Below are 22,588 nucleotides of genomic sequence, written 5' to 3' on the forward strand. Positions count from 1 at the left end.
CTCCAAGCTAAGGTGACCTTAACAATAGAAAATGCTACAACATTTACTGCGACCGTGTTAATTGCCCCAATTAAAGAATATTTCTTGAGTATTGATATGTTGACAGGACAAACAGTTGAAACTTTAAATGGTTGCTTCTGCTTTGGAACTTCGTAAGCAGGATTTGCTATTCGATCTAGAACTGTCTTGCGTGCATTCCCGAAGTGGGATCCTGTTGTGCTGCCTGTGCCTGCCAAGGTGATAACAGTAAAAACAGTATTGTATTCTGGGGGGGAGGAGGAAATTACCCAAACCAGATGGCACTTGGAGAATGACTGCAGATTACAGAGAATTGAATAAAGTCCACCCTCCCTGCCCATGCAGTTATGGTGCCAGACACGGTTACTCTTATAAAAAAAAAATCAGCAAAAGTTTACAACCCTGGAGAGTGGTGATAGACCTTCCTAATGCTTTCTTTTTGCTAGCCATTGCTTCAGAAAGCCAAGACCAGTTTGCCCTTACCTGGCAACAAAAACAATATACTTTCCAAGTTTTGCCTCAGGGATACAAACACAGTCCCTCCATGTGCCACCAAATGATAGCAGCTGATCACAGAATCACAGAATCAAACAGGTTGGAAGTGACCTCAGGGATCATCGAGTCCAACCATTGCCCTGACACCACCCTGTCAACTAGACCATGGCACTAAGTGCCATGTCCAGTCTTTTCTTAAACACATCCAGAGATGGTGACTCCACCACCTCCCTGGGCAGCCCATTCCAATGTCTAATAACCCTTTCTGAGAAGAAATTTTTCCTAATGTCCAACCTGAACCTCCCCTGGCGAAGCTTGAGGCTATGTCCTCTTGTCCTATCGCTAGTTGCCTGGGAGAAGAGGTGGACTCCCACTTCACTACAACCTCCCTTCAGGTAGTTGTAGACTGCAATAAGGTCACCTCTGAGCCTCCTCTTCTCCAGGCTAAACAACCCCAGCTCCCTCAGCCGTTCCTCGTAGGTCAGACCCTCCAGACCCTTCACCAGCTTGGTCGCCCTCCTCTGGACTCGCTCCAACACCTCAACATCTTTCTTGAAGTGCGGGGCCCAGAACTGGACACAGTATTCAAGGTGCAGCCTCACCAGTGCCGAGTACAGAGGGACGATCGCTTCCCTAGACCGGCTGGCTACACTATTCCTAATAGAGGCCAGGATGCCATTGGCCTTCTTGGCCACCTGGGCACACTGCTGGCTCATGTTTAGCCAGCTGTCAATCAGCACCCCCAGGTCTCTTTCCACCGGGCCGCTTTCTAACCACTCTTCCCCCAGCCTGTAGAGCTGCATGGGGTTGTTGTGGCTGAAGTGTAAGACCCGGCACTTGTTGTTGTTGAACCTCATGCCGTTGGTCTCGGCCCATCTATCTAACCTGTCCAGATCCCTCTGTAGGGCCTTCCTACCCTCCAGCAGATCGACACTCCCACCCAGCTTGGTGTCATCTGCAAATTTACTGAGGGTGCACTCAATCCCTACATCTAGATCATCTATAAAGATATTGAACAGCACCGGCCCCAGAACTGAGCCCTGGGGAACACCGCTAGTGACCGGCCGCCAGTTGGACTTTGCCCCATTCACCACCACTCTCTGGGCTCGGCCATCCAGCCAGTTTTTAACCCATCGAAGAGTCCACCCATCCAAGCCCTGGGCAGCTAGTTTGTCTAGGAGGATGCTGTGGGAGACAGTGTCGAATGCCTTACTGAAGTCTAGATAGACTACATCCACAGCCCTGCCCTCATCTACTAAGCGGGTCACTTGGTCATAGAAGGAGACCAGGTTGGTCAAGCAGGACCTGCCTTTCATGAATCCATGTTGGCTGGCCCCGATGCCCCAATTGTCCTGCATGTGCTGTGTAATGGCACTCAGGATGATCTGTTCCATCACCTTGCCTGGCACCGAGGTCAGGCTGACAGGCCTATAGTTCCCTGGATCATCTTTCCGGGCCTTCTTGTAGATGGGTGTTACATTTGCTAATTTCCAGTCAGCTGGAACTTCTCCAGTTAGCCAGGACTGCCGGTAGATAATCGAGAGTGGTTTGGCAAGTTCATTTGCCATTTCCTTCTTTACTCTGGGGTGAATCCCATCCGGGCCCATAGCCTTGTGGGTGTCCAACTGGCACAGCAGGTCACTAACTGTCTCCTCCTGGATTATGGGGGGTTCACACAGCCCCCCGTCCCTAACTTCAGGCTCTGGGGGCTGAGTCCCCTGAGGACAACCGGTCCTGACATTAAAGACCAAGGCAAAGAAGGCATTGAGCACCTCTGCCTTTTCCTCATCCCCTGACACTACACTACCCTCCTCATTCAACAAGCGGTGGAGGCTCTCCTTGACCCTCCTTTTGCTGTTAATGTATTTGTAGAAGCTTTTTTTTTTATCTTTGACCGTAGCAGCCAAATCAAGCTCTAATTGAGCTTTGGCCCTTCTAATCTTCTCCCTACACAGCTTGGCAACATCCCTATAGACCTCCCAAGTTACCCGACCCTTCTTCCAGAGCAAATAGGCTCTCTTTTTTTCCTTAAGTTCTAGCCTAAATTCTCTGTTTAACCAGGCTGGTCTTTTTCCCCGACGGCTTGTCTTCCTACACACAGGGACAGCCTGTTCCTGAATATTTAGCAATTCCCTTTTAAAGCACGTCCAGCCTTCCTGGACTCCTTTGCCTTTCAGGACCGACTCCCAAGGGACTCGGTCCACCAGCCTCTTAAACAGGCTAAAGTCTGCCCGGCAGAAATCTAAGGCAGAAGTTCTGCTCTTGCCCCTCCTTACTTCCCCCACTATCGAAAACTCTAACATTTCGTGGTCGCTATTCCCAAGGCGGCCACCGACCCTCACATCTCCCACTAGTCCTTCTCTGTTCACGAACAACAGGTCAAGCAGGGCCCCACCTCTAGTGGGCTCATTTACCACTTGCATGAGGAAGTTGTCCTCCACACATTCGAGGAACCTCCTAGATTGCTTCCTCTCTGCCATGTTGTATTTCCAGCAGACATCCGGCAAGTTGAAGTCGCCCACGAGTACAAGGGCCAGCAACCGGGCGGCTTCTGACAGCCGCTTGTAAAACGCCTCGTCCACCTGCTCATCATCCTGGTTGGGTGGTCTATAACAGACTCCCACCATAATGTCTGCCCTGCCGACCTTCCCCCTGATCTTTACCCATAGACATTCAACCTTGGCATCCTCATCATTTTCCTCATCTTCCTTCCTGTTGCCCTATGGTCAGGTACTCTTACTGTTTATCATTATATTGATAATCTATTGATTATGGCAGAGTCACAACAAGAAATAGCAGCTGTGGCGGGAGGAAAAGAAGGCACAGACTCTGAGATCGAGGATGCAGGGGCCTGAAGCCAAGGGGCCTGAGGCTTTTTTGTTGTTGTTCTGCTGCCCTGTTTAACTGCTGCAATGCAGGAGCCAGACTATGCAGTTCAGGATGGCATCAACATTCACACGCTGGGCATTCATCACCCATTCTGGGAAGAGCCACCATGTTCTGGGCTCAAAACATCAACAACCATTCCCTGTTTTCAGCTCTGTGTTCAGAACTGACCTTCAGCACGTTTACTTCTTTCATGCCTCAAAGGGCCCTGTGAACTGGTCTCGGCTCCTTTATCTTAGAAGCAAGCAAAAACAATTCTCAATGCAGTGTTCCCAAGCAAATCTTCTGCTCCCCAAGTAAAGCACAGCTGTTTGCAGGGCTAGTGTCTTCCACAGCAGCAGCTGCTGAATCACTGAAAGTGCATTTACAGGACCAAGGCTGGGCAATTAATTCAAAGAAAATACAGGGCCCTAGTACTACCATACAATTTTTGGAAATAGATTGGCATGTACTTCTCCTCTTATTTGACATCTTTTGTTGATATTGGATTCTCGAGTTCTTGTATTTCAGGCATCTTCGACGACTATCTGTAGCTTATCTAGAGGAGATAGCATTGGAATGGTGTTATTGGTGTCACAAACCCAACATCGAATTGAAGTTCAATCTGAAAAAAGCACATGCCCTGGATACATTTCTGCAAGGCCAACATGTAAATACTTAGATTTGGTGTAACTAACTCATCTGCTTTTTATATTGAGGGAAGATCAACATCTGTAGATCTTTTAACAATGTGTTTCATTAGCATGCCAGTAGCTGTATTATACAATTATATTATGCTAAGTGATTGTGATATTAATGTTTTTTCATTTGCTATTTTTTCTGAGTAGGTAATGACTGTATGCCAATGAACATTACAACATTGATTGACAATGGACTATATCCTCCTCCAACACCATAAATGCAACCTCAACATCACTGATGAACCAGCCAGCAGAGAGGACAACATTCAACATCTCCAGGACTTATAGCATCCAATGGAACAATCTACTGATGGTGCCTGGCTGGCTGAGGGGTTTCATTCCCGGACAGGATGACTGGGACACTCTGCCCTTCTCAGGTGGAAAACAATAACCTAGAGGAGAGGAGTGAGTGGAGGCAAGTCTATGGCCGTGGCAAAAGGCGAGTGCCCTCCCTGCCTACCTTGCCTCCACAGGTGCCTCTGAGCAATAGATATGAAGCCCTAGTGGAATACAGCCGGTCCAATGGGGATGTGGTGGAGAGGCAACCTATATCAGAGGTCCCACCACAGTCAGAAAAACCTGACAGGCGTATAGCTACCTCCTCCACAAGGAAGAAGAGAAGAGTTTTAGTGGCTGGAGACTCCTTCCTAAAGGGAACTGAGGGCCCAATATGCAGAGCTGACCCCCATCACAGGGAGGTCTGCAGCCTGCCTGGAGCCCGAATCAGGAATATCACCAGGAAACTCCCCAACCTGGTGAAGGCCACAGACTACTACCCCCTGCTGATCTTCCAGGCAGGTGGGGAAGAAGCTGCATCCCATAGTCTGAGGGGGATGAAGAAAGACTACAAGGCCCTAGGACGGTTGGTGAAAGAGTCTGGGGCACAAGTTGTTTTCTCCTCCCTCCTTCCATTTTCAGGTGATGACGTGGGATGGAATAGTAGGATTCTCTCTATTAATGCCTGGCTACGAGACTGGTGCTACAGGCAGGGTTTGGGTTCTTTGATAATGGCTGGTTTTATAAGACACCAGGCGTGACGGTAATACATGGGAAAGGTTTATGCCGTAGGGGCAAAAGGGTTCTGGGACAGGAATTAGCAGGGCTCATTCGGAGAGCTTTAAACTAGATTCGAAGGGGGATGGGGTAGTAGCTGGGCTTGCACCACTGGGGCAACGCTCTAGTGTTGAGGTAGACCAGGAGGCCTCCCATCCCCCTAGGGTGAAATCGGTGTGCTCAGCTCGCTCCCTGAAATGCCTGTACACCAATGCACGCAGCATGGGGAATAAACAGGAGGAGTTGGAAATCCGTGTTCGGTCGGGGGGGCTATGATTTAGTGGCAATCACAGAGACTTGGTGGGACGCCTCGCATGACTGGAATGTGGTCATGGATGGCTATGTCTTGTTCAGGAAAGACGGGCCGCTAAGGAGAGGTGGTGGAGTTGCTCTTTATGTGAGTGAGCAGCTAGAATGTATTGAGTTCTATCCAGGGGTGGATCAGGAGCGAGTTGAGAGTTTGTGGGTGCGAATTAAGGGGCAGGCTGGCAGGGGTGATACTGTTGTGGGTGTCTATTACAGGCCACCGGATCAGGATGAGGAGGGTGATGAGGCCTTCTACAGGCAGCTGAAAGCAGTCTCTCAATTACAGGGCCTGGTTGTCATAGGGGATTTCAACTACCCTGATATTTGCTGGGAGGCCTACTCAGCCAGCCATCCTCAGTCCAGGAGGTTCCTCCAGTGCATTGATGATAACTTTCTGGTGCAAATGGTGGATGAGCCAACTAGGAGAGGAGCGCTGCTGGATCTTATCCTCACTAACAAGGAGGGTCTGGTTGAAGAGGTGAAGGTTGAGGGCAGCCTTGGTTGTAGTGACCATGAGATGGTAGAGTTCAGGATCTCATGTGGCAGGAACAGAATAGCTAGCAGAATCACAACCCTGGACTTCAGGAGGGCCAACTTCGGCCTTTTCAAGCAATTGCTAGGGGAAATCCCATGGGACAGGGTACTAGAAGGTAAGGGGGCCCAAGATAGTTGGTTAGCATTCAAGGACTGCTTCTTCCGAGCTCAAGATCAGAGCATCCCAGCAGGTAGGAAGTCAAGGAAGGGTACCAGGAGACCTGCATGGTTAAACAGGGAACTGCTGGGCAAACTCAAGTGGAAGAAGAGAGTGTACAGATCATGGAAGGAGGGGCTGGCCACTTGGGAGGAATATAAGTCTGTTGTCAGAGGATGTAGGGAGGCAACTAGGAAAGCTAAGGCCTCCTTGGAATTAAACCTTGCAAGAGAGGTCAAGGACAACAGAAAGGGCTTCTTCAAATACATTGCAGGTAAAGCCAACACTAGAGGCAATGTAGGCCCACTGATGAATGAGGTGGGGGCCCTGGAGACAGAGGATAAAAAGAAGGCGGAGTTACTGAATGCCTTCTTTGCCTCTGTCTATACTGTTGGAGGCTGTCCTGAGGAGCCCCGGACCCCTGAGGCCCCAGAAGAAGTCAGGATACAGGAGGAATCTGTCTTGGTAGATGAGGGCTGGGTCAGGGACCAATTAAGCAATCTGGACGTCTATAAATCTATGGGCCCTGATGGGATGCATCCGCGGGTGCTGAGGGAGCTGGCGGAAGTCATTGCTAGGCCACTCTCCATCATCTTTGCTAAGTCGTGGGCAACGGGAGAGGTGCCTGAGGACTGGAGGAAAGCAAATGTCACTCCAGTCTTCAAAAAGGGAAGAAGGAGGACCCGGGTAACTATAGACTGGTCAGCCTCACCTCCATCCCCGGAAAGGTGATGGAACAACTTGTTCTTGATGCTGTCTCTAGGCACATCAAGGACAGGGGGATCATTAGGGGCACTCAGCATGGCTTCACCAAGGGGAAGTCATGCTTAACCAACTTGATAGCCTTTTATGAGGACATAACCCGGTGGATAGATGATGGTAAAGCTGTGGATGTGGTCTATCTCGATTTCAGTAAAGCGTTTGACATGGTCTCCCACAGCATCCTCGCAGCTAAACTGAGGAAGTGTGGTCTGGATGATCGGGTAGTGAGGTGGATTGTGAACTGGCTGAAGGAAAGAAGCCAGAGAGTGGTGGTCAATGGGACAGAGTCCAGTTGGAGGCCTGTGTCTAGCGGAGTCCCTCAAGGGTCGGTACTGGGACCAGTTCTATTCAATATATTCATTAATGACTTGGATGAGGGAATAGAGTGCACTGTCAGCAAGTTCGCTGATGACACCAAACTGGGAGGAGTGGCTGACGCGCCGGAAGGCTGCGCAGCCATTCAGAGAGACCTGGACAGGCTGGAGAGTTGGGCGGGGAGAAATTTAATGAAATATAACAAGGGCAAGTGTAGAGTCCTGCATCTGGGCAAGAACAACCCCATGTACCAGTACAAGTTGGGGGCAGACCTGTTGGAGACCAGCGTAGGGGAAAGGGACCTGGGGGTCCTAGTGGACAGCAGGATGACCATGAGCCAGCAGTGTGCCCTTGTGGCCAAGAAGGCCAATGGCATCCTGGGCTGTATTAGAAGGGGTGTGGTTAGCAGGTCAAGAGAGGTTCTCCTCCCCCTCTACTCTGCCCTGGTGAGGCTGCATCTGGAGTATTGTGTCCAGTTCTGGGCCCCTCAGTTCAAGAAGGACAGGGAACTGCTAGAGAGAGTCCAGCGCAGAGCCACAAAGATGATTAAGGGAGTGGAACATCTCCCTTATGAGGAGAGGCTGAGGGAGCTGGGTCTCTTTAGCTTAGAGAAGAGGAGACTGAGGGGTGACCTCATTAATGTTTATAAATATGTAAAGAGCAAGTGTCATGAGGATGGAGCCAGGCTCTTCTCAGTGACATCCCTTGACAGGACAAGGGGCAATGGGTGCAAGCTGGAACACAGGAGGTTCCACATAAATATGAGGAAAAACTTCTTTACGGTGAGGGTGACCGAACACTGGAACAGGCTGCCCAGAGAGGTTGTGGAGTCTCCTTCTCTGGAGACATTCAAAACCCGCCTGGACGCATTCCTGTGTGATATGGTCTAGGCAATCCTGCTCCGGCAGGGGGATTGGACTAGATGATCTTTCGAGGTCCCTTCCAATCCCTAACATTCTGTGATTCTGTGATTTACACTATTATTCTATAGATATATATGTTTATTCCTTTTCCTATATGTACTTATTGCATGCCTCTGTATATTACTCTGTTCTATACCCCGCAAGCCCAAATGTACACGTCCAGCTTTGTACTCCCCAGGAGAAGCAGTCTCTTGAGTGAGGGGGTGGAATGTGGGAATATAACGGAAAGATTGGCAAGGAGGATTGTAAACACGCTCAAGTGACTTGCACCTGGGGTGCCGAAAAACACATATATCATACTAGTAACTGTTGTTTAATCTTGTGTGCTGGACAAGTAGAACATCTGCATTCAGATAACATAGGCCTGTGATAAGACTCAGGGGCACCTAATTGTTCGTGCCTGAAATTCCTGCCCCGCTGTGAGAAAGATCAAAGCGCAGTGGAAAACTACCGCCTGCAAGAAACCCCTAATATACAGGTGAAAGCAGCAGGCCCAGAATCTCTCGCTCTCTCTGTCTAGCAGGAACCGAGCTCCGTGGTGCCTGCGTCCCCGCTTGCGTGCCTTTGCCCCGGGTGCTGCTTCGGAGATCCCCCGGTTTGCGAGGTAACGGGAATAAATTTCTTCTTTGCAGTTTATCCGTGGTCTTGTGGCTGTTCCTGCGTCCTGCCTGTGTCGGTTCACATATCACCCAAATGTTGTGACTCCCCTCCCAAGGTGTTGGCGGAAGGACTATCGGCTGGTGTCCTCTTGTCAGCTCCAGGATCCAAAGCAGGCTTAACACACCTGGTGGGAAACCACCGTGCCCTGCATCGGTGGAGACAAGCATACCCACATACCCAGGTAATTAAATCTCACGGGCCTGTCCACTTTCCCATTTGCAGGTCTCGTGCTAAAACCTTTGCCCTGACAAGAGGATCGCCTCCCTGCAAAGACAAAAAATGAGAGATAATTACAGCACACTCTTTCCCGGTTGGCACAGTTAAATGATTCAATGTGTACACAGCCTTCCATAGGCGAGCATGTGGGGTCTCAGAGCTCATTCCCCCTTTTTGTTTTCGAGAAGTTGCTTCAGAGTGTGGTGCACTCATTCCACAATGGCCTGGCCGGTTGGGGAACGCGGAATGCCAGTAACATGTTCCACCCCCCCAGGAGGCAAGAAATCGGGCCATGCGTGCAGATACATATGCCGGTCCGTTGTCTGTCTTCATACGTTTCGGAATACCAAGGGCAGCCCAGGCTTGCCGAAGATGTGAGATGGCGTCAATTGCTTTCTCGCCGGCATGGGCTGATGCCCACAAGACCTTAGAAAAAGTATCCACAGAGACGTGAACATATTGTAGGCGACCAAAAGAGGGAATATGTGTTACGTCCGTTTGCCACAGGTCCAAGGCTTGGCAGCCGCGCGGGTTAACCCCGTGTGGAAACACCAGTCCGGGTCCTAGGCGTTGACACTCCGGACAAGTGGCGGTGATAGATTTTGCGTCTGCAAAAGAGATCTTGAATTGACGGACTAACGCCCGAGCCCCTTGGTGAAAAAAACAGTGAGACAGAAACGCTTGACAAACTAGGTCTGGCACTGGAGGGGTCCAAGTGGGGGCTGTGAGGGCGTCGGCACGCACGTTCCCTTCACATATGAATCCTGGCAGACTGGTGTGGCTGCGAATATGCAAGATATAATACCTATGCATATGTCGGTTCACTACAGTCCATAGCATTTTTAGCAACAAAAAATAATTGTTCTGAGTTTACCTCTTTGAGCAGCGCACGATCAACACGCTGCGCAATGTCTGCTACATAAGCAGAGTCAGTAACAATGTTTACAGCACAATGCGAAAATGTTTTAAAACCAACAATGGCAGCACTAAGTTCAACCAATTGAGGTGATCCCTGTACTAAATGCACCAATTCCTGCCATTGCCTTCCGTCATACCAGGTAACTACTGCTTTTCCCGATTTTCCAGAGCCGTCAGTAAAGACCATGGGGCCTTGTACTGGGCTATCTGCTGCCAGCGGCTTTTGAATCACTTGTAACTCTGAACGAGCTTGTAATAATTTGTGACTGGGAAGATGATAAGATACCTGCCCTTCAAATCCTTCCAGGGCCAATTGAAATGGTAAACTGTTTGCCATACACCAGCTTACATAATCGCGTTCAATGGGAATTATCAATCGACCGGGGTCTCGGCCCGTGAGTTGAAAGCATCGTGCGCATCCTTTCTTGATTATTTTCGATATCAGCTCAGTCTGAGTGCTCACTGTTTTTCGTGGTTGAACGGATAAAAACAGCCACTCTAGAACGCGTAGCGGATCCTGCCAGCGCTCATTCCACTGGCCCAGTAATCCCATGGGATGATAGTTGGCAATGGCTACATATAAACCTGCTGGTGTCTCTAAATCCACACGATGTACCTTTTTCTGTTGCATACCATTTGCCACTTCCTCTAAAGCCAGGGTGGCTTCCACTGTCAATGATCAGGGAGACATCAAATCAGTGTCTCCTTTCAACAGGTCAAAAAGCAGCTTCAATTGAGCAGTTGGGAGGCCCAAGTACGGCCTTACCCAATTGATGATACCCAATAATTTCTGCACATCATTCAGGGTTTTGATGTTTACTCGGAATTGGATGGATTGTGGCTCAATTGTTTGATCCAAGACCTTAACTCCCAAGTACTTCCATGGGGCCTGCTGCTGAACTTTTTCCCGTGCTATACACAGCCCAGAAGTGGCCAATGATTGCCGCAGAACTGGATATACTTGTTGAAGTTCTGCTTTATCTGCAGGTGACACAAGAATATCGTCCATGTAATGATAACAGTAGACCTGTGGAAATTGCTCCCGTACTGGTGTCAACGCCTTTGCTACATACCATTGACATATTGTGGGACCGTTTTTCATGCCTTGAGGTAATACCGTCCACTGATATTGTTGACAAGGCGCCATGTTGTTCCTACCAGGTATTGAAAAAGCAAATTTGCATTTGTCAGTTTCATGTAAAAGGATGGTGAAAAAAACAATCCTTCAGATCAATAACCAAAATGTCCCAGTTTCGTGGAATCACACTCGGAGAGGGCATGCCTGGTTGTAAGGCTCCCATCCCCTCCATCACGTCATTTACTTTCCGCAGATCCTGCGGTAGTCGCCATTTACCTGACATTTTCTTAATCACAAACACAGGGGTGTTCCAGGGGCTATGGGAAGGTTCTAAGTGACCTTGTGCTACTTGTTCTTCCACTAATTGTCAGAGGGCTACACACTTTTCTTCAGGAAGGGGCCACTGCTCCACCCAAACGGGGGTGTTTGTTAGCCAAGTTAGAGGCAGAGTTGGTCTCTGTGCACCCTCCACAACAGTGGCCCCTATTAAAAATTCTTTTGTGTACCAATGACCACTCCCCATTGTCCCAGAACATCCCGTCCCCACAAATTCAAGGGGTCGCACTGTCGCCGTATGACGCTCAGGGCTCTGAACTTGCACCATAAATCGGCTCTGGACACTCTGTGTCGCACCACCTACTCCTGCCAGCATGGAGCCAGCTGAGCAGGTGGGCCAGGATCGAGGCCATATACGTGCAGATATGATAGTCACATCTGCTCCCATATCAATCATCCCGGTCACCCATATTGTCGAGGAGGATCCTTTGGCGAAGGTGAGTATACAAGTTAAAGTTGGGCGGGTATTCTGTATGCTCTGAGCCCAAAAGATCTGCGGCGTTCCTGTCGAACCGAACCCCCCCTCCCCTCTGATCTTATCCTGTTTACAAGTGACTTGCGCTCAGAAAGGAAACAACTGCGCGAGCCGGCTACCTTCAGAAATTGTCAAGGGGGGGGTAGGGGTCCATACCATAGCACAAATTTGACCCATATAGTCTGCATCAATAACTCCTGGTAAAACAAATAGACCTTGCAAGGTTACACTAGAACGTCTGAGTAATAGTACACTTAACCCGTTTCCAATGGGTCCCACGGCATTCAATGGAACCTTATGCACTCTGCTATTCTCTGTTGTGATTGCGGTTGCTGTGGTAACATCCAGTCCGGCGCCCCCTGCGGTTCGGGCTGCGAGTTGACTGCATAGGCCTGGAACTGGTTGGGAAAATTCATTTGTGTCAGCACGCGGTTCCCCCCTGCGTTCTTTCTCCAGTTTCCCTGCACTCTGCAGCTGCTTGTTATCAGCTGACCTTGAGCATTATACTTAGACCTGCACTGCTTCACAGAATGCCCCAGCTTCCCACAGCAATGACACATCAAAACAGAGTTACCTTTCCCACTCAGCTTCGACTTCTTAGGGCAGTTTTTCTTAAAGTGACCTTCTTGCCCACATGTATAACAACGATGAGCTACCTTAACTGCTGCCACAAATGTTTTTGCTAAATGCTCCATCTGAAATGTGGTGGTTCCTACTTTCCCGCAAGCATCCATTACAGAATCACAGAATCACAGAATGTTAGGGATTGGAAGGGACCTCGAAAGATCATCTAGTCCAATCCCCCTGCCGGAGCAGGATTGCCTAGACCATATCACACAGGAACGCGTCCAGGTGGGTTTTGAATGTCTCCAGAGAAGGAGACTCCACAACCTCTCTGGGCAGCCTGTTGCAGTGTTCGGTCACCCTCACCGTAAAGAAGTTTTTCCTCATATTTATGTGGAACCTCCTGTGTTCCAGCTTGCACCCATTGCCCCTTGTCCTGTCAAGGGATGTCACTGAGAAGAGCCTGGCTCCATCCTCATGACACTTGCCCTTTACATATTTAAAAACATTAATGAGGTCACCCCTCAGTCTCCTCCAAGCTAAAGAGACCCAGCTCCCTCAGCCTCTCCTCATAAGGGAGATGTTCCACTCCCTTAATCATCTTCGTGGCTCTGCGCTGGACTCTCTCTAGCAGTTCCCTGTCCTTCTTGAACTGAGGGGCCCAGAACTGGACACAATACTCCAGATGCGGCCTCACCAGGGCAGAGTAGAGGGGGACGAGAACCTCTCTCGACCTGCTGACCACACCCCTTCTAATACAGCCCAGGATGCCATTGGCCTTCTTGGCCACAAGGGCACATTGCTGGCTCATGGTCATCCTGTTGTCCACTAGGACCCCCAGGTCCCTTTCCCCTACTCTGGTCTTCAACAGGCCTGCCCCCAACTTGTACTGGTACATGGGGTTGTTCTTGCCCAGATGCAGGACTCTACACTTGCCCTTGTTATATTTCATTAAATTTCTCCCCACCCAACTCTCCAGCCTGTCTAGGTCCCTCTGAATGGCTGCGCAGCCTTCCGGCGCGTCAGCCACTCCTCCCAGTTTGGTGTCATCAGCGAACTTGCTGACAGTGCACTCTATTCCCTCATCCAAGTCATTAATGAATATATTGAATAGAACTGGTCCCAGAACCGACCCTTGAGGGACTCCGCTAGACACAGGCCTCCAACTGGACTCTGTCCCATTGACCACCACTCTCTGGCTTCTTTCCTTCAGCCAGTTCACAATCCACCTCACTACCCGATCATCCAGACCACACTTCCTCAGTTTAGCTGCGAGGATGCTGTGGGAGACCGTGTCAAACGCTTTACTGAAATCGAGATAGACCACATCCACAGCTTTACCATCATCTATCCACCGGGTAACATCCTCATAAAAGGCTATCAAGTTGGTTGAGCATGACTTCCCCTTGGTGAATCCATGCTGAGTGCCCCTAATGATCCCCCTGTCCTTGATGTGCCTAGAGACAGCACCAAGGACAAGTTGTTCCATCACCTTTCCGGGGATGGAGGTGAGGCTGACCGGTCTATAGTTACCCGGGTCCTCCTTCTTGCCCTTTTTGAAGACTGGAGTGACATTTGCTTTCCTCCAGTCCTCAGGCACCTCTCCCGTTGCCCACGACTTAGCAAAGATGATGGAGAGTGGCCTAGCAATGACTTCCGCCAGCTCCCTCAGCACCCGCGGGTGCATCCCATCAGGGCCCATGGATTTATGGACGTCCAGATTGCTTAATTGGTCCCTGACCCAGCCCTCATCTACCAAGACAGATTCCTCCTCTATCCTGACTTCTTCTGGGGCCTCAGGGGTCCGGGGCTCCTCAGGACAGCCTCCAGCAGTATAGACAGAGGCAAAGAAGGCATTCAGTAACTCCGCCTTCTTTTTATCCTCTGTCTCCAGGGCCCCCACCTCATCCATTAGCTCGGTTAAGGTGGGGTTACGGTTTGCCATCCCTGCAATAACTTTCCTGCAGTCCTCGTTTGCGTTGTCCTTCGCTAACTGTAAAAACAACGCTTCTTTAGCAGCCCCGTTTAGTATTTGTTTTTCTAAGGCATCTCTCAACCTATCTAAAAATGACACGTATCCCTCACCTGGACCTTGTTTTATTGTGGTCCAAGATTGTTGAGGAGCACCGTTATCTGGGACCTGCAACAGGGCCTGGAAGGCCAGTTCTTTTCCCTGTTGCAGGATTAAAGGATGCAAGCGAGCTTGCAATTGGGGAGAATTCATCGGAGGTTCTCCCATCAACTGTGGTATCCCGGCCCCAAAACGGGGATCATCTTGTGGATATTCCAAATTCATCAATGCCTGTTCCTTAGCGAATCCCCTCCAGTTTGCCTCAAAAAGTAACACTTGCATAGGGGTCAGTATCACTTGAGCAATTGTGCAGCAGTCGTGGGCTGTCAAGTCTCCCGTAAAAATACTGCACAATAATGATTGAGCATAGGGCGAGCCCAGACCATGTTGCATACATATAGCTCTTAACTCCTTAATCACTCCCCAATTAAATGGCTCCCACTCGGGTGGGCTGTTCCCATCCCCTCGATATACCGGGCAAGCCAATAGCCTGCCACCCATAGCAGCCGTGGCCCCGAAATCACCGTCCGCAAGTGCGTGCTCTCTTAATTTTCTCCAGAACCTGGCCGGGTCCGGGCCAGACACAGTAACCTGGACTGGCTGAAGCGTGAATAACTCCTCCATGCTACCGCCTGACTTTCCTGGCCCTCGGGCTCTGCAGCAATTATGTCCCACTTCCACCTCTTCAGAAAGGTCTATTAAGGGTGGCTCAGTCTCAGATTCGGGTAACGGACGGTAGAAGGATCAATGTTCCGCTGCTGTTCTTTCTCTGGGTGGCGGCGGGGGGGGCTCTGACGGCGTGGAGGGCGGTGGGGGGGGCTCTGGCTGCCCGGAGGGCGGTGGCGGGGGGGGAGCTCTGGCGGCGCGGAGGGCGGTGGCGGGGGGGGAGCTCTGGCGGCGCGGAGGGCGGTGGCGGGGGGGGAGCTCTGGCGGCGCGGAGGGCGGTGGCGGGGGGGGAGCTCTGGCGGCGCGGAGGGCGAAGTCACTGTGAAAAGAGCTGTAGCCGCCTCAGCCGCCGCCTTTGCCTCTCTGTCCGTCTTCATTTGCTCCAGTGAGTCTATAACTCATCTCCACGTCGTCAACGATGCAGTGGCGATCTTGTGCCCCCTTGAGGCAGCCTCAAAAAGAGAAGTTCCAGCGCTTTGCCACATACTAACTTCGAAAGCAGTCTGCGCTGTAGCTGGCAAATTATTCTTTTTACACCACACCAGCAATGTTCTCAGGGCATTCTCCTCATATTTGATGCCCCTCCTTTCAAGTATGCTTATCAGTATCGTTAGTATGGATTTTTCCTCGGCTGAAATTTTAGCACCCATGTTAATTAGTCCCCAACGGCTCACCTCTCCAGGTGTCTGTTACAGTGGTCCGGACCTCAGGCTCAACTCCTCCTGTCTTCAGCTACGTTGGGCACCGCCGTCACCGCTCGTCGTCCGCAGTCAATTAGCACCTCTAAATGCTCCGGTTGTTCCTCACACGCCCCAGTTGTGCTTCACACGGGGCACCATTTGTCGTTATATTTGTCACGGCGGTCAAATAAAAACAGGAGACAGAATGATAGTTTCAAGCAGGCAGCAAAGCAAGAGCAAAAGAGCGCCTGTGTTTATTTTACTCCATTTTTTTATATCTTCCCTCCTCTAGCTGGCTAGCTTTATGATTGGTCGCACTCGCTGTTCACGTGCCCGACCACAACCGCTGATTGGCCATCATGCGCTGGCCCCGAGTCCATAGCTGGCAGCTGGAATATCACTCCGTATCTTGTTTTTCTCACATCCTGTTTTCTTGCTAAATTCCTTCAAGGTCAGGGCCGCCAGCAGCCCAGCCCAATCCCACAAGAAAGCAAGGAGATAAAACCTTCTCCTGGCTCTAATCTGCACTGCAGAGATGCTTACTTCTTGTACTGATGCTGGCAAATCCTATAAACCAGGGGTGACTACAGCAAAACCTGTAATTTTTTTCTAAAGGATAAATCAGATAATTTTAATCTAAAGGATAAAGCAGATAATTAATCCACTAATTGTATGCCATCATCTGAACAGAAGCATCTTGAGCCAGCTTAGGGATCTAATTCTGCCTCAGAAGCACAAACCTTACATTGTGGGTGATGCAAAATAAGCAGTACACTTTTATACTGAAATTGTATGAAATGGAGGACAGTGAGAGTCACTGCGCTAGTTCTTTAGGAGCCAGCATTGGCCAGTCCCTGGCCCGTACCGCTGGCTCTGGAGGGCTGCAACGGGCACCAAGTTCAGTTTTTGCCTACTTCCCCATTTGTGTTTAGAATAAGATTAATTTAGGCCTCAATTAAGCAACCAGCTTCATAAAGGTTTGAACACCCACCGTTAGACCTCCTGTCTAGGTACAGCCGCCGCAGACATGTTTGGCCGCTTCAGTAGAGATGAGGAGGGAGGAAGCCAGATACTCATTTTGAGCAAACAAGTTAAAACTCCTAATTTTTATTGTAATGAAATAATTTTATGAATTGAAACTATCTGCTTAAGAGCATCACCAAGAGGAAAAGAGGAGGTGGCCCTGTTCATTCCTTCCCTCCTCACAAGTCTCTGAGGGCTGCCAGAGACAGGGCAGAAGACCACCCTCCTCCTCCAGACAACTGCACTCGCACAGCACAAAAGATGAAAACCTGTGTATGGGACAGATTCTCTCCATGGCTCACCGATGAGTAGAGAAAGCCAAATACTGCTCTAACTAGGGCTGTCCAGTGTTGGTTTACATAACAGTCTCAATCTCTGTAAAATTCAGATTTAAGCAGAAACACTAAATCTCTAGAACCAATTCATCTTTTCAGGAAAAGCACAGCTGAGACTTGGACAGTGAAGAGATAAGCTCACCAGGCTGTGTAATTGCAGCTGAACAATAAGCTGGCTAAAGGAAGAGTTTATTGTAAGGTATCGCTTGTCAAGCTTACAGCCTTGAAGGAGACTACTTAGAATGAAACCGTGGGGGTGTGACTCTGCAGGCTGTTCTTATCCCCGGGGTGGTATTTGCTCTCACCACAGTCATGAAGTGTCTGAGACACTGAGAGAACTGCCTTCGGTCCATGGAAAAATCAATAAAGTAGCGAGAGGGAGATAGACTGCCTTAACAAGAGTATTAACTTTGCTCTCTGCTGGTAACAAAGGAGAGAAGTTTTTGTTACTGAAAGAAATTCAAACAGGGGAAAAAACTGAACAGCAAATAAAAGCAACACTGGTCAGTTCATTTTGACACACACCAGGCTGCAATCCTGCTGCTAATGTCAATGTATTATATACTGTATAGCTATAAATTTCAGCTGTATTTGAATAAACATCAGCATATAGAACCGCTTTGGGTCTGCCTAATGCAGTCTGTAGACAGGACAGAATCGCTGTTTCTTCAGCTGAATGGCACAAAAATTAAAATCTTTAGCTGCTCTCGAAGTATACATACCTGCAATCCCTTGTAGCAGCCCACAGACATTAAAAATGCTTTTCTTCATAATACTCTGCACACACATAGTAAAGACAGACACGAATGCCATGGCGCAGAGAACCACAATTCCCAAGGCTAGGAAAATAGCAGTTGCCTGCCAGAACCCACTGGCAATCTCATTGAAATTTTCAGCATAAGGACTACAAAGTGTGTCTCGTCTGGAAAGCTGCATGTGGGAGATTCTGGTGCAGCGCCTGTAAATGCCCAGTGTTGGATGGTAAGGCTCCTGTGACTCCCCCGTTCTGTCATCCATGTCCTTGGAGCTCAAAGGCTTCACTTTGCCAATCAGCCAGTCTGCACTCATGAAAGCAATGAGCTCTGTGAAAGCCACGACAATACTCAGGAGAGTCCATAGCATTGACCGACATGTTACAATGACGTGACACATATTGACGTCCAGTGCTTGTGATCAGTGCAGCTGACAGTCAAAATCCAAGCACGAGGGGAAAAAAATAAAATTAAGAAAGAAAAAAAGGACCCTAAGAAAATCACTGTGGCTGCTCTGCTTGCTCTTTCAGCTCTCTCACAATAGCCAAGACAAAATTTCTCAGGAGAAAAAGTGAATGGCCCCAAGTTTTGCAAGCAGTAGAGTAATTTGTTCTCTCCATTTAGCTCCTCTTTTTTTTTCTTTCTGGGATGCTGATCTCTGAAGTACGCTTTTCTTTCTTAACATTCATACTGGCACATGATACTACAGGCTGGCAGGGGAGGCCGCAAGGATTGCCCACTGTTTGATATCACACACCTACAAGAAAAAAAGAGAGAACACATCAGCAGTGAGAAAAAAGTTTTCACTTCCATCCCCACAATGAACCAAGATCTTGCACAGATCCACATCAACATGCAAAAGCTCTAATGAGGGCCTGTCAAACAGAGCCTGCTGGAAACCTCCGAAGTTCATCCCAAGGGAGCAATTAATCTTCCTCTGCCTGGCAGTATTTATGGTATCTGCTCTGCCCCAACCCATTGCAGGTGTTTGTCAAGCCCTTTACAAGCAAAGGTCTCAGTAACACCCAGCAGTCCCACCCACTCTTACCACCATACCCCTGTCATCTTCCTCTGGTCAAAATTACCAAGGTTGCTGGCAGTTACCAGCAAAATGTTCATACACATTTAAGCAGTTTCACAGACATGCAGCTCAGTGGGCTTGCTGCCCTGCCTTCGTTTAGGGAAGGCAGCACGGCACACCTTCGGAAAGGAAGCCAGACACAGCTCCATATGCCATAGGCACCCAGGCATGAGGGGCAATGAAGGAACCACCTTACAACCCATGGTGCAAGGAGCTCCTGCAACCTTCTGGGCTTCTCCTGACTGCAGCTGACCCAGCCCCAGCCTCGAGAGGAGGCAAACAGGATTACAGCTTGGGACAGCCCACCCCACAACGTGGTGACACAGCCCATCCCTTTGAAGCCTGGGTTTTGCTGAACTGGTGCTTCCATGGGTTCTGTATCCAACTTTATGCCACTATTTCAGAAAAGTGATCCACCTGCAGGTATGTTACACCTCGTCTTGAAATGATGCTGACACCAGCAGCCTCCGGGTGACCTACGCCACTGTAAATAGGAATCTGTGGATAAACATCCTGGTCACTGACAAGCAGCGAAGAGCCCCGGTGAGAGGGGTTGCCATTCAGTCACGAGCTTCCTCACTCCCCTCTATCCTCTCCTTCCACAGCCCTCTGCAAGCTAGGACCACAGCAAAATATTCCCCAGGGCTTTCCCCGAGCCTTTATGCTGCCTTTGAACAGTAGCTGATGACATTCCCAGAGTTACACTTATCTTAGTACAAGAGGCAATCAGAGTTTGCTATACTTCTAACTCATATCCAAATATGGGCCTTAAAATAACAAACAGGTCATCACACATACATGTTAAAGAAAATTGGCAGAGTCCGGGTCTCTAGGTTTGCTGGTTTTATTAAACAACTCAGAGTTGGACCACCACTGCAGTGAATGGTACCTGTCTCAAATTCACTATTGGTTTATATAGAAACTAATAAGCAATTACATCATAAACTTTTCACGGGCTTCTGTTAATAATCCACTAACTATTTCAATTCCTCTTTCTTCCTTCGTCAAGAGTCCACAGAAGTCCATTGTCAGGAGTCCACAAAAGTCCATTCTTTTCCATTGCTTAGCTGATCTTTATGTTCTGGTTCTGCTCCGACTCCGGTCGACACCCTGTCCTTAATGTTCTTGCTGTGATCAGCGTCCCGTCTTGATCTGGGTCGACCAGAGTCTGGTTTCCACTGCCAGCATCTCCTAAGTATTAACCTAAAATAGCTAAAGTCTATTTAGAACTTTATTTCTATTAATGTTTTTTTCTAAGTATCCTATATTTCTTTTAAGGTTGTCACGGTTTAAAGCTGGGCCAGTTATTAAACCTGTGGCAGATGCCCTCTGTTATCCCCCCCCCTCCCCCCAAAGGGAAAGGGAAAGGGAAAAGGGAGAGAGGCTTCCGGGTTGGAAAGTTAAAACAGTTTTAATAAACTATAATAATGAAAAAAAAAATATAATAATAATAATAGAAATAATCAAATATATACAAATATATATACAAAACCAAGATTGAGCTCCCCTGAAGTCAGCCACGTCACCACCGGCACTGCAGGGCAGGCTCCGGGAAGGCCCAGGCTGGGCCTAGCAACGGTCGAGAGCTGTATTCAGGGACGCACGGATCGGGATCGGGGGCAGCAGGAAAACAGACGGAGTCCTCCTTGGACACCGGCCATAGCAGAAAAGGGCGCGACCCTCGTGATCCCCCCCCTTTATACCGAGAATGACGTGTGTGGAATGGAATACCCTCGTTGGTCAATTTTGGGTCACCTGCCCTGTCTGCTCCCCACTGCAGCTGCAACCCCCCTTCGGCTCTTCACTTGTAAGCAGTGAGGAATTCATCAGTGACCTTGGTTTCTCTAAGAATAAGTACAGCAAGAGCCTTACTGCACAACATCCCTACCGGTGCCTCAGCGATAACTACAAACTTCGGGCGTTATCAGTCTTGGAGGCAGACACTGTCTGCAAACATGCAGTTACTTAGAGGAGACTTAGCTGAAAGCAAAAATCACTGAAAGGAAAATCGGCCTGGTTTAGGCCAAACCAGGACAAGGTAAAGAAAAGGTTAACCATACATCCCCTTTACTAAAATCATCAGAAGGTAATACTTCTAGGCCTACTCCTGCTTAGCTACTCATTAAGCTTTGATTGATGATTTGTTCAGTCATAGGTCAGGATTACACAAGGAGCTTTGAGAACAATATTCATGGATTGTGAAAGCCCACCTGTGTTTATTCAGATAGACTTATATTAATTATTCTATTCTTCATTCTATTTCACCCCTATTGATCCTTGTCTCCCTAACTCATAAGAACTTTTACATTAATTATGTGAAAATTTCTATAACAACACTCTGCACTTGAACTGAAACCATGTCACTTGAAAGTGGGGGAGGGAGCAGGAAATGCCCTCACATTATCCCTTTGGTGATCAGAATGTAGTACTTCCAAGTTTTCCTCACAAAAAAAGATACCAACATTCAACTGGAGGCAAAAGAGTCAAGAACCAGATCTGGACCTCACTGCTGCTCTGCTACCAAACACAAAGGGGTCAGCAGATGCCAGAAAAACAGACATCCCTGTTCATATCTCAATTTTTTTTTGGTCATGGAGCTGTTATTTAATGTCTTAGGAGTTTTGAGCCCAGTGGTTTAATCCTAGTCCCACCAAATGCAAAATGAAAAACACACACACATCTTCAACACATTCAGAATTTCATCCAGCAATTTCTACTCTCTCCTATACTAGTTGTAGTGAATCATCTGCAAGATTTTATCCGCATTACTCTTCTTCCTTGTCTAGATCTGCAGACTCCTCTGGTACTGACAGATACACAGACTTAAGCTGCCATGCTAACAACTGAATTTTTGTCTCCCTTAGGTCGATGTTGCAGCATTGCCTTAAGAAAAGGCAAAACATATTAAGTTGTGCTTTTAGCAGTACTGAGACAATAGTTCAGCTCATTTTCCATTTTTTTCAGGAAAAGCTGGGAAAAGCATGAAGTTTTCAAGCAACCTGACATACTGATGACTTGAATACACCCTTTGTAATAACAGAGCTGAAGTCTCAGCCTGCCAAAAAGAAGTTAATTCTCTCAGTATTTCCACTTAAAATAAGTCCACTACAAGCCTACATTCTTCTGATGACATCAGCACAATTAAAGAGAATTTAATAGAAAATGTCTTTATTTTTTAAGAGAAGTTCCAAAAAGCTCTAGAATCTGTATTTCTGTGCAAGCACCGCACCCATATAAACTCCTCATCTTTGTAAATCCAGGATTTTAATTGAGGTGCAAGGGACATAAGAGTTTAATACCCATCATAGCTGTTGCTGCTTACTCTGTACCCGCTGAACATAATAAAATACTGTTTATCAAATACAGATGAGAACAAGGTTCATATTTACTTAAGCAGGTGGAAATTCCAGATGAACACTGGCAGCCATAAAAACATGGCACTGATAACAAACATAGGATGCATAGCACAATAAGAAAGAAAAGACCACACCATGGGGTTCTTTCCATTTGAAATACAAGTGCAAGAATAAATTGCAGTAACATTTTAAAACACAGTATCTCCAGAAAAGTCACTGCATAAGCAAAATAGCCTGGTCCAAAGATG

The 22,588-nt window shown here is 48.4% G+C and overlaps 1 protein-coding gene across 1 annotated transcript in view; it reads right to left on the reverse strand.

The window, feature by feature from the left end:
- LOC137677130 (LHFPL tetraspan subfamily member 2 protein-like) overlaps positions 1 to 18,303 on the reverse strand; it is a 56,606-nt gene extending 38,303 nt beyond the window's left edge. The window contains exon 1 of the mRNA XM_068424316.1: positions 17,874 to 18,303. Within this exon, the coding sequence (XP_068280417.1) occupies positions 17,874 to 18,303 (430 nt within the window). The remainder of the gene's footprint in view (positions 1 to 17,873) is intronic.
- Between the last annotated feature and the right edge of the window lie 4,285 nt (positions 18,304 to 22,588).

This window comes from Nyctibius grandis (genome assembly GCF_013368605.1).
Source record: "Nyctibius grandis isolate bNycGra1 chromosome W unlocalized genomic scaffold, bNycGra1.pri SUPER_W_unloc_1, whole genome shotgun sequence".
NCBI lineage: Eukaryota > Metazoa > Chordata > Aves > Nyctibiiformes > Nyctibiidae > Nyctibius > Nyctibius grandis.